The sequence below is a fragment of the Pleurodeles waltl genome, chromosome 4_2, assembly GCF_031143425.1.
Source record: "Pleurodeles waltl isolate 20211129_DDA chromosome 4_2, aPleWal1.hap1.20221129, whole genome shotgun sequence".
NCBI lineage: Eukaryota > Metazoa > Chordata > Amphibia > Caudata > Salamandridae > Pleurodeles > Pleurodeles waltl.
The window spans coordinates 750,029,131-750,041,993 of record NC_090443.1 but is presented as its reverse complement, the minus strand read 5'-3'; the positions used below and the strand labels follow the sequence as shown (position 1 = coordinate 750,041,993).

The window sequence follows — 12,863 nt, the reverse complement described above, 5'->3', positions numbered from 1 at the left end:
TGTCTAAAGTAATGCAGAGTGGTGAATTAGTGCTGGATCCATTAATTTCCCACCTCTGTTCCACCATCGCTCAGCGGAAACTTGTACCATTTCAGTGGTAGCTGCAGGTCTTGTGGTGCATGTTACTGCACTTTACCTACTGCTGGTGCGTGACGAAAACTGAGCGTCCCCTAACTCCTTGGTTGGGGCTTAAATGGCTGCCTGTAGCCACTTTGGGCGCCAGGCTGGCCTGCGATGTCCTTTGCCACCTTGGGACAGCGATTAAGGTGATCCGATTTATGGCCTTATTTGTGACCATTGTTGCCAAGACTCAACACTACCTCTGTAAAGGCCAGAAGCCACCAGTACTTGCGGGGATTGTGGGCACAGATCATTTTCAGGGGGTATAAGAGATGGGTGGGGATGATGTCAGTGTGTTATTATGCCTCCTTCCCATCGCACCCTTAATACAGAATAAAACACCACTGGTTGTAATTTAGTTATATTGGTAGCTGTGTCGTCCCGACCGTCTAGCAATGGGACCCATTGCATCAGGCACAGAAGCTTGTTTTCACCAGTACTGTATTAAAAAAAATCTTTTAATATAAAACTCTACGACCAACCGCAAGTGAAGCACTGCATTTGAGTTTGAAAAATGCTCTCCTTGAGCTTCAGGTGCATTCAGTTCGAATCCTCTCCTTCCCTCCCCCCTAAACATACCCCTCATGCTAATAGGTATTTTACAAAAACAAGTATGGGGCTTCACTGCTGATGCACTGCTGATGTTTGTGTTTCTTATACACGATTCATCCTTGTTTCTTTGGCACTAAAATTTACTTTTTAACTTCTTTGAACTAAACTTGCTCTGTTGATTACTTGCATAAGCCAGACTTTGCCAAGATCTGATTTATATTCTGGTCCAAACCAGAACTAAAAGATCTCATCTTCTATTAAAAAGGGTACTTAATTAACTATTGATTTGTGCTCAATTATTCAAGACCAGCAATGATCAGTGTTGATGGGACAGATATTTCACCACTGCTGTAGCCCAAATCAAAGGAAACCTATTGCAGTCAGACACTTATTATCTCCTTCCAAGCCCGGCGCAGCAGCTTTATCTTTAAAGGCATCAGATGAAAATGAAAGCTATATTAACCAAAATATTTTTTAATTTGAGTAAAACAGCCACGATTTCCAGTTCAAACAGAAATATGTGCTGGCATGTTTCACATTCCCCAGTTTGTCATTTATTTAAGAAATATTCACTACTGGTTGCTGATACTTATTTTCTTTCATACTCTTAAAATAAAAATAATGACTCTAAACAAGAGTTTTTATTTTAAACTGTAGCGAAACCTTCTAAATCAGAGAACAGGCAGCAGGATCCTGAAGGCGTAGCATGGAAAGCAGACATATATTCATCACCCATTGACAGCAGGAATATAATTTAAAATTTTGAATCTGCAAATTGCTAGTCAGGATTACATCAGTAAATCAACCAAAAAGCATTATTAAAGAAGGTGGTAACGTTCTGCACTATGATTAGATATTGCCTAATGGTCACTCGAGTAGAATTTTATGATGGAGTGTCATGTGCTGTGAAGGATGGCAATAAATATTCCCCATTTGCTCATTTGCATGCATAAGATTTGTTAGAGTTTGTGTGGGAAATTGTGACTTTTAGTGAGAGAAACAGCTTGCAGAATGACTCAGCTTCCCAGAAGGGGAAACTGAGTTCATGTCTTGCAGAAATTATTTAGGATGTTGCTATAATAAACCAACCCTGTTATTTTCTTCACTGGAACAGACAATCCAACTGTTTTTGCAAGAATGGTTACTGGGCCAGGTGTAGGGTGATGACCTATCTCCTGGCCATTATCTTTGAATGTTGTGTGATAGTCTATTGCATTCTGGGTTTTGTAGTCTTTTAATATTTCCACTGAGTTAATTAAACTTAACACACCTGAAATTAATTTTTTGTATGTGAAAAGTTCAGAACTGGAGTCAGTGGGCCAGATGTATGTAGAAATCTGTTTGCAATTTCCTAATTGAGAATCTTTGTAATTTCTTTGAAGGAAAATGGGACCACTGCCTGCTCCTAAAACATTTTTGCACCCCAATTCACAAAGGGAAAGGGGACCTTTAGGACCCCTTCCTGTTTCTGAATGGCTTACCACCTGCTTGAAGTTGGTGTTCACTGTGAATGTTTTGCAACTGCATTCCAGGTCGCGAAACATTCCTACATACCAGTGCGATTCGCTACTAGAAAGGGATGCCCTTGGCACACACCTTCCTAATAGTGATTCGCAAACCCTATTTTGTGAGTCGGTAATATGTTACCAACTCGCAAAATAGGGTTGATACATGTGAAAAAGCATTTTACCGGTGACAAAAGACCAATAGGCTGTTTGAGACCAGTAAAAGGCTTCATACACCTGAGCCAGTGTTCGTAATGGCCTGGATTAAAGTGGCCATCCTAGTCAGGCCGTTGTATGAGCGTCTCTCTAATCATTAAAGAAGCGATCCCACAGCACAAATAACTGTCATGTTCAGATCAGAATTAAACTCATGTGGCTTCTGGTGGTTTATGTTGCCTCTAAACATGAGAAACGCTTCTCGGATAAGTTCATGTAGTTTTCAGTAAATCACGTTTTAAGTAAAACATCTCTCAGTACGGGAAAAAGTTCAAGTTATAAATGGAAAGAAGATTATAATTAAACCATTGATGCATTAACGCATCAGACGCTAACTGAATGTGCCATTTCTACGGCTGACCTTTTGGATGTCGAAATCACAAAAAAGTCACTGCTCCCCTGAAAAACAAAGTAATTATTCTAAAAGTAGCCCTAACTGTCATTACTCTCCAAGTTGTTTCAGCCATAAAGCCAAAACACATTTGCCACCACTAGGCTTTCACTTCCTGACCCAAAAGAATGTGGAACGCCCCCTCCCCCAACCCTACCCCCTCTGCAAACATTCAGTCTTCTGTTGGTCTATGCATTTTCTAACATGCAGAATTCAGTAAGAGTGCTTTTTTGTTCAACCACACCGATAGATGAGTTTCTAAATCTGAATTCATATCCTTGCTTGTAAATTATGCTGTCATGACTTAGAAAGCTATTTTTGAAAATGCCTTGATGAACATCATGAAAAAACTAAAATGAGAGAGGAGAATAGGACATACCCCGCAAGGGCATCGTGAACCAACCCCCCCCCCCCTCCCCGCTTTAGCAACTACAACCAGGGGTGGGGTCATTCTTGATGCAGGAATACAGTGGTTAATAGAAGAGCAGGGAGTATCAAGGTAAAACAACCACTGGGTAAATAGAACAAGAACAGAAAGAAGGAATATTGGAAGGAAGGGTGAAATGAAGGCAATATGGTTAGATGCGTGGGTAGATGAATGAGTAAGTAGATGAATGAGCATGTGGATAATGAGTGGGTGAAAGGATGAGTGAATGATAGGTGGATAGACATGTGAAAGAATAGCAAAGTAAAGGAATGTGTGGATAGATGAGTGACTGAATAGATAGGTGGATGGACAGGTGAAAATGTGGCAGATGAATGGATGCATGGATGGATGGGTGAATAGATAGGTGGATGAGAAAGTGGATTGATGACAGAGTGGGTGGATAGACATATGGATGGCTAGGTGGATGGATGGATTGATTGATATGTCTTTGTGCAGGTGAAACAATGACAGAGTTAATGAATGGATGGATAGTGGTGGACAGGTTAAGGGGTGGCAGAGTAAAGGTATGGTTGGATAGGTTAAAGGATGGCAGAGTAAAGAGATGGGTGGATAAATGAGAGTATGGATGTGTGGCTGAAAAGTTGAATAAATGAATGACAGAGTGGATTGATGGCAGAGTGGACAAATGGATGATGGGTGGATAGCAGGATGAATGGATGGCAGAGTGGATGGATGTATAGATAGCAGAGTGAATGGATGCATGGCAGAGCAGATGCATCGATGGAAAAATGGCAGAATGGATGGCTGGTAGAGTGGATGGAAGGTAGTGTGGATAGGTGGATGGCAGATTGGATGGGTATATGAATGGATGGATGGCAGGGTGTCTAGATGAATGGATTGCAGAATGGATGGATGGAAGGATGGATTGCAGAATGGATGGATTGATAAAGGGCAGAGGGTGGGATGGCAGAGTGGATGGATCAATGGGTGGAAGAGTGGATGGATGAATGGCAGAGAGGATGGATGGAAAATTGACAGATGGATGGCAGATTGGATGGGTGGATGAATGGATGGAATGGGAAAAGTTTAAATGATGGAAGAAAGAATGAATGTATGGCCAAATGTAACGGTGAAGCAAGTGGATGGAAGGGTGAAAGAATGAATAAATAGGTGCATGGATGGAAAACACAAGGAAGATGTTCTAGGGAGGGTTTGGCTCACATGCTTCACTTCCTTAGTAGCATCAGCGATTTCATTCAAATTGAGGGCTATTTTAATTTTTCTGGCTACTCCCTTGGACACAGGCAGCAAATTTTCATTGTACTATGAGATTTCCACTGTAATATATTTTTCATAGTACATTTTACCAAAATGCTGTATAATGATAGAAGTGCAGTGTGTGCCTCCACCCACCAAACATAAAACCAGCCCAATAAAGAATCATCATGCTAAAAGGGATTGGTATTAATAAAATGTTAGGAACTGTGACATGACTTAAATGTGTATGGTGGAACAATGCCATTAAAAAATAATTCATACCATCAGAAGCTAAAATAATGGACATAATAGATATTTAAACCATAAAAATATATTTTCCTAGGATACCTGCACCGTTCCACTTGTCCTAAAAGTTTTGCAACTTTGTTTTGGTCATATGCATTCATCAAAGCTAGTTCCCTGCCATGATGCAAAGTTTCAGACTAGTAAGATATTTAGTTGCCAGGAAGAATATATAACCAAGAAGGGAGATGTATACCTATAAAGACTAAGGTATATGTGTTGTTTTGGAGGTGATTGAATAAGAGTGCATGGATTTATGTAGAGCAATAAGCTAAAACAAATCCTACAAAGAACAGACTAAAAAGTACGTTCTGGAAGGGCAGAGTTGGAAAACCATATAAATTGTAGAGGGTGTAATACTATGGCAAGAGCTTCTAAATGTGGAACTGGGGGCCAGGTTTGAGTCTCAGCATCGGCTCAACATTGTGTGATTCTGTGGAACTCTCTTAATCTGCCAATGCCTAAAAAATAAAGAACAAAATCAGTGTTAGCTTGTGTAATGTAACTGGTACTCATGTAAAGTGCTCCAATATTTTTGGGTCAAGTTTGCTGTTAGAAATGGGATCTCTAGTTGGCAGTGGTTTGCACCCTGTCCAAGTAGGGACCCTCACTTTAGTCAGGGTAATGGAGTTACACAGCTAAGATAACCCCTGCTCACCCCCTTGAGAGCTTGGCACGAGCAGTCAGGCTTATCTCAGGGGCAATGTATAAAGTATTAGTACACACACTGTAAAGCAGTGAAAACACCACAAAAGTACTCCACACCAGTTTAGAAAATAGCCAACATTTATCTGAGTAAAACAAGACCAAAATGACAAAAATCAAACATACACTAGCAAAGTTATGAATGTTCAAATATTAAATGTTACTATAGCGCTGAGAAACACAATAGCTCCAACTGGGGCTACCACAATGTCTTGACTGTGTCATTTCCAACAGTCTGATACCACTCATTGGGGAGTGTGGCCCATTCAAGGAGCTCTACGGGCCCCAGGCACAGTACCTTTGAAAACAATGAGGAAACAAAGACATTGCACGAAGTCGGGGAGGTGAGGCATCACTGGAGCCGGCGCAGCATTGGTTCCTTACTGCTAGGCAGGGGAGGTGAGGCATCGGTTCCTTACTGTTGTAGGGGAGGTGGCGCAGCATTGATGGTGAGGCTTTAGTTCCTTTGGATCCAACGGGGTTGATGAATCCAGCAGGTCAAGATATGAGTCATCTGCTTTGCAGTGTCACAATCACACCACAGGCCACAGGTGCTGCGGCAGAGTCGGGTCATGGATGACGGTGACACAGCATTTGGGACTCACACTGCGGCAGGACATAGGAGGTGCTGTGCCAGCATCGGGCCTGCAGCGTCGGCCATTGCACTCAGTGTGGACCACAGCTCTGGTGCAGGCAGCAGTGTGGAGTTAGACAACATTGCAAGTTCTGAAGTCACTCTGGAGTCAATGTGCTTGTTTTGTCTTGGTTACACCAGAACTCACTCCCAAGGGCCCTGGAACTGGACTTGGCACTTCTTGACAAGACATGACTCTCAGCAAGAGAACCCAGGTGCTGGCAGTTGAAGTCTTTGATGTCCTCAAGACTTCTTAACAGGAGGCAAGCTCAGTCTAAGCCCTTGGAGAACCTTTGGAAGCATGATGTAGAAAGCAAAGTCCAGTCCTTTCACCCCAGAACAGAAGCAACAAGCAGCAGGCCAGCACAGCCAATCAACAGGCAGTTCTTCCTACAGCATCCAGCTCTTCTTCCTGGCAGAATATCCTTAGTCCAGAAGGTTTCTAACTTTGTGCGGTTAGACGTTCAATACTTATACCGATTTCTGTCTTTGAAGTAGACAAACTTCAAAAAGAAGTCTTTGTAGTGCACAGGACCCTCCCTTTCCTGCCCTGGCTCCAGGCACACTCCAAGGGGGTAAGAGGTTACAGACTTCTTTGTGTAAGGACAGTCACAGCCCTATTCAGGTGCAAGTGTCAGCGCCTCCCACCACTCTAGCCCGGGAAGACCCATCAAGGTATGCTGGGCACACCTCAGCTTCCTTTGTGTGACTGTCTAGAGTGAACACACAAACAGCCCAACTATCACCTTGACCCAGGCAGAGGCACAAAATAGTTAAGCAAAAAAATTGCCACTTTCTAAAAGTGGCATTTTCAAACTTACAATTTAAAAACCAACTTCATTGAGAGATGTATTTTTTAAATTGTGAGTTCAGAGACCCCAAACTCCACATTGTTGTCTGCTCCCAATGAGAAATTACACTTAGAAGATATTTCAAGGCAACCCTCAGATAGTCCTTGCAATAGTGAAAACCAAATTTAGCATTATTTCACTATCAGGATATGTACAAAACACATGCACATGTCATACCCTTTAAATAAACTGCACCCTGTCCATGGGGCTGCCTTGGGCCTACTTTAGAGGTGACTTACATGTAGTAAAAGGGAAGGTTTGAGCCTGACAAGTGGGAGAACTTGCCAGGTCGAAATGGCAGTTTAAAACTGCACACACAGACACTGCAATGGCAGGTCTGAAACATTTTTACAGGGCTACTCATGTGGGTGGTACAGTCAGTGCTGCAGGTCCACTAGTAGAATTTGATTTACAGGCCCTGGGGAAACGTGGTGCACTTTACTAGGGATTTAATAGTAAATCAAATATGCCAATCATGGATAAACCAATCACTAATACCATTTAGACAGAGAGCACTTGCACTTTAGCACTGGTCAGCAGTGATAAAGTGCCTAAAACCAGCAGAAATGAAATTCAGCACAGCATAAAAAAAATAGGAGGTCAAAAGCAAAAGGTTTGGGGAGAACCCTGCAAAAAGGGCCATTTCTAACATTCACGCTATATAAAGGTGCAAAAAATAAAACTTGTAGAAATGACAAAAAATAGCTACATCTGAAGAAGAAAGGCTTTGGACATTGACAAAGCAAGTGCCCATGTTTGAAATGTATTGTACACGTGTCAGTGTTGTTGATCCTGAGTTAGAGGCCAAGCTTTCACATGTTCACTGGGACTGCATCACGGTTCAGTTAGAGGAACTTGCATTTCCAGGAGATCATTTCACATGGGATGCTACTAAAAGGAGACTTGCACCCTACACAGATATCTTCCACCGCAGATTCATTTAACCTTTTTTGCCAAGTTTTCATTTAATGCATTTGTATCTTTGTTGCCTTCATATAAATACATATTTTGTGGGTGTGATTTATTCGTAGACTCTGTTCTTTGCTGTTTGAACTGCTGCATGTGGTCGAATAGCAAATCAGACACGAAGTTTTGTTTGGAAACAATCCTTTAGCTTTTAGTAGTTTTACCAGCTGATTGTTCATACCACAATATTTCATTGATTGTTAAAAAAAAATACACAGTTTCCTATCATTAGAAAATAAAATGCATACCATGACTTTCTCTGATGTCATCAAAGTTGCAGTTTATGTGATATTGCTCCCACGACCAGAACGATTGTGGTAAGATCGCACATTAGTCTGAAAAGGATACACAGAAAAAAAACGAAATTATTTCTGTTCGAAAACCCCTTTGGTTGGGCTATGGATGTCTTTTCGAGATCCTTGTCTTTTCTCTGTAGACAGTCTCACCCAGAAAGGTTCACGCGTTACTTATAACAGTAGCTGCCTCACCTGTTTTATTTCCAGCTTGAAAAGCATTGGCAAAAGAAGAGTGTTTGTCTATGCCACTCCCAGTGACAGCTGCAGGCAGTGCATAGCAATCAGTTTCCCTTGGACAGGTCTTCTCTGCTGCCCCCGCCCTCACATACCCTCCAAAGGAAAGTCACCTAAAAATACCTGTACAGGCATGCTCTTTTGTACGTCTAATGTGGTTGTTCTGCTCCTCCACTTATCCATCCACAACATGTGTTTGATTTTGAAGGCTCAGAAGGTCCAAGACAATGTGTGCTGATTTATTGTACTATTGACAGAGCTTTCGCTATGTCATAGTGCAGAGTATCTGACTCACTCCCAGGCCGATGAAAACAAACATGAAGATCATGGCACTGACCAAACACCGTTGCTCTACAAGCTACAGTGAGCAATCAGCTTGACAGGTATATTCAGATTCAACAAGGATGCATTTATATGCATGTATTTGTTGTGTGTCTGAGTCCTGTCATCATATCTAGAGGCGGAACACAGACGTTTTTACAATTCCCAGTAACAACAGATAAATAAGGGGTGAAGAGTGAAAAATTGGATGTACAAGGGTGGTTTTTATAGGGTGAGTTTGATGATTGTTAATGGGTAAGCTATTTTAGGTTAAGAGGGAGGACATTCCACTGCAGACAAGGCAGAAAAATCTATCTGGGTAGCAACCTGGCACAAGGGTTTTGAGGTGGTGCAGATGTGTTGGATTTGCAAGGGAAGGGGAGTGAAAAGGTGCAGCGAGAGGTGACCTATGAAAGCAGGGGGAAATGAATGGATGTGAACACTTGTTGATGGAACTGAGAAGATGACCTTTTATGGATCACTAGTTTGTCTAACTCATGCCTGTAAGTTGACCTGGAAATGTTAAACTAGCTGTAGGTGACAGATCAATGTGTATTCTCTTGGGGTTTTAAACAACAGAGAGGGATGCTTCCATGGAGAACATTGCAGTAGTTTAGCGTGATTTCTTTTGCGAGTTTAAGAGGTAGTAGGCAAAATGGAGGATGGAATGGAGCAGATGTTAAGCAAGAAGCCGTGGGCTAGAGTGCCAGTGAGGGTGATTAAGGAGGATTTTGTTGTCAGAATGAACCTAGAAGTCAGGGTCAGTGACGAAAGGTAGGCTTATTTGCACACCACTGCAATAGTAAATGAGGGCAAAGAGACACTGATTTAGAGGTCATCATCAAAAAACATGTTATTTAGGAAATTAGAAACATTATTACATTTAAGAAATTAGAAGCATTGTCATTCTATGAAAGACAAAAGTGGCAAGCTTAAATGGGTATGCCAAGAACATAGAGCATTCCTGGGGCACTTTTCCAGGATGGTAGGTTAGCTAGAAGACAAGCAATGAGAAATGGTGATATTGGTAAATGATCGTATTTTAATAGAATGGGGACTGTTAGGCCTGGGATGATTTGAAGTGGAAAGCACATTTGGAACAAGATCATGAGGGTAACAACCTCTGGGCCCATGAGAGTATGGCTGTGGTGTTTGTTGTTGATTTATGGAGCTGTTTACCATATTAGTTTACTTAACTTGTAAGTCAAAGCTCTAATACGATATATGGTGAGCTTCCTCTGGGATAGAATAAGAGAAAAATGTGTGCCTGAAAAAAAGAAAATTCCACCATCTCATTTTTTCTACCCCACAATTTCACTTGTGGATAGAATGGAAGTGGTGGTAGATGTCCCCATTTTGCTCTCAATAGTATATGTAGTCGTGCTACTTTCGAGCCAGTGAGCCCAAAACGTTTTAATACATGAGACTGCAATGTTTGTTTTATTAAAACATGATAAGCTGTGCCTTTGAATTGCCACTGATGTTTTGGAGTACTCTGTATCCAGTGCTTTAAATGGAAAAATAGAAGTGCAGTTACTCTGTAATAGAGTACCTTCTTGTTTCTGAGAAGTGCCGGTACTCTCCAATTAAAAGTATTACGTTTTTCTTGAGATATGCCGGTACTCTCCCTCTCAAAATAAAAAAGTGCCGGTACTCAGTACCGGAGAGTACCGGCCCATTTAAAGCACTGTTTATCTATTCAAAGGGGAAAATATTTATTCAAAGGGGAATAATCCCTTTTAAACAATACTTTCGGATGGATTAGAGGGTGTGAGTGCCACTCGGCCAGACCGTGGAAATCAAATTACACTGTCATACAGTCGAAAATTAATGATACTATTCTTCACGAATATGCAAGTAATCTTTAAAATAATGGCTATCGTGATATAAATAAGTAATTATGAGAGCGATGAAACTACCGTCGTGTACTGCATTATTTTTTTTCTGAAATACCAATAAATACTGCACGTACTATGTGACTGAAAGCTCTCTACACCAGATATATCTCAAGTTAATGCTTTTAATGTTTTGTTTCATTTTTCAGCAAACGTATGTGACAACGAATTACAGCGGTGCCAGAATGGGGGGATATGCCACAGAAACATGAGGTGTGAATGTCCCGCGGCCTACACCGGCATTTTATGTGAGAAGTTGAAGTGTGAGAAGGAGTCTGGTGGCTGCGGCTCCCGAAATGGCCAGGGGGCGGTGTCACACAGCTGGGGACTTACGCCGACTGTGCTGCTGGGAGCCATTGTGCTCGCCCGTGTCTAAGCTCCAACGCGCTGGATGGCATCGAGTTCAGACTGCTTACATAAATGTGCCACCTGAAAACAAACTAAGAGCAAGCAAGCATTTGCAACAAAAACAAACAGAAAAAAAACAAAAGAAGGCCTAACTGAACTAAGCCATATTTATCGAATTGTGGACTGCATTATGAGTCAAGACTGTTAATTTGTGGCTCAAGGCAGCAGCTGCTGAATACTATTACAAAAAATAACAATGACAGCTGCAGGAGCTTACACTGGAATGAAAGGCTTTGACAGCGCCGAGCAAAACAGAAAGGACACACAAACTTCCGCTACTCTGATGTGGTGGGCTACAGTACCTCTGCCCAGTCTGTGGACCAACCAAATAAAGGGATTCTTTGCTGTCAGTGCATTGTGGGTGTAAGGAAAAGCTGCCATATTGGCCTGCTTCAGTCCCTGAGCCCCCCTCAACCTGTGCTTTAGTGAACGTTGCTCTGTAACCTTTGTTGGTTGGACAATTTCTCTGTCTGATGTTAGTGATGCACTTGTGTAACAGCCCCCAAAACAAGTCAAGCCAGTCATACCCTTGTATATTCATGCAGCACTATGTCAATAACAGGCTGGTGTTACCGTACAAGAGTGGCTATAGAAAAATAAAGTGTATTTATCCTTTTGTATTCAAATGAAGTTATTTTTCTTGAAATACTGTTCAGATGTAGATTTTTTTGTATTATTGCCATTTTGTGTTACCAGACAATCTGTTATTGTATTTAATTATAATTCAATGAAAACAGAGTTACTTTTTATTTTGTCCTTTTAATTTATTTTTGTTCTGTTGTGCAGAGACTTCTCTGTATGGGCAGCGTGCTGGCATCAAAGAATATCCGTTTACATATATAACAAGTGTAATAAGATTCCACCAAAGGATTACTAAATGTTTTCTCGTTGCTTTAACACTGGACGATTTAAAATAATAAAATTTCCTGTATAAACAGTTTCAGGAATATGTACTGCACTTTGTTATAACAATTAAAAGCAAAGCCTAATTTATTTCCCATTTCTTTTGTTAATCTTTTGTCTCGATCAAAATGAATGTTTCATATAATCTTATTTGAGCCGCTGCGTCAAAAGCGCACAAATTGAACAAATCACCGAACACTGAAGAAACACAACACGTTCAAGAAGCTTACTTCATCACTGTAATTTTGGTAGGGCTGGACTGACCATGCAGGATGAAGCGATAGTGGTGGATGGGCCGGGAAATGTTCTCAGTGCTGACTAGGTCTGGAGATGCTTTCAGGGATGGAATAGCTCGTGCATGCTCTGCCAATCCATCCTTTGAGAGTGGCACATACATGAAGGCAAGATCTAAATCAGTGGTGCTGAGTAATTATTGACCAGTTTTCCTTCTTCCTTTTCTAGCCAAGATTTTATAAAGGGGTAATAATCTTCAACTTCCCTCTTTTATTGAGTCTAGCAAGCTTTTAAATACATTTGAAACTGGGGTTCTCCCTTTGCTTTGAGCAGGAGAAGCACAGTTAGCAGTTAATGTAAAGCCCATATGCTTCTTGGTAAAGGATGCAGTGTAGCTCTTCTCCTTTAGGACGTAAGTGCAACTTTTTATACTGTTTCTCACAATACCTTTTGTGCAAGGCCCAACCTATTATTGTCCACACACAAACTCTGAATGTTTTGCATATTTTTTTATTGAATCTGACTCATTCGGTCCTTCTGAAGACAATTTATTCCAAGGAAAAATCCTTAGTCTGTGAGACCCTGCAGGCATCTTCTTTGACCCCAACAATTTTTTAACATTTATTAAGCTCCCCTTGCGGACTTCATTTCTAGCTCGGGGACTGCATTGATGTTGCACATGGA

The 12,863-nt window shown here is 41.3% G+C and overlaps 1 protein-coding gene across 5 annotated transcripts in view; it reads left to right on the top strand.

The window, feature by feature from the left end:
• NTNG1 (netrin G1) overlaps positions 1 to 12,041 on the top strand; it is a 671,288-nt gene extending 659,247 nt beyond the window's left edge. For 3 of the 5 annotated variants that reach the window (XM_069232411.1, XM_069232410.1, XM_069232409.1), the window contains one exon: positions 10,784 to 12,041. In XM_069232411.1, coding sequence (XP_069088512.1) covers positions 10,784 to 11,010 — 227 coding nt within the window. In that variant the 3' untranslated portion in view covers positions 11,011 to 12,041. The remainder of the gene's footprint in view (positions 1 to 10,783) is intronic. The other 2 variants (XM_069232408.1, XM_069232412.1) reach the window with 2 other exon arrangements.
• The last annotated feature ends 822 nt before the right edge of the window (positions 12,042 to 12,863 follow it).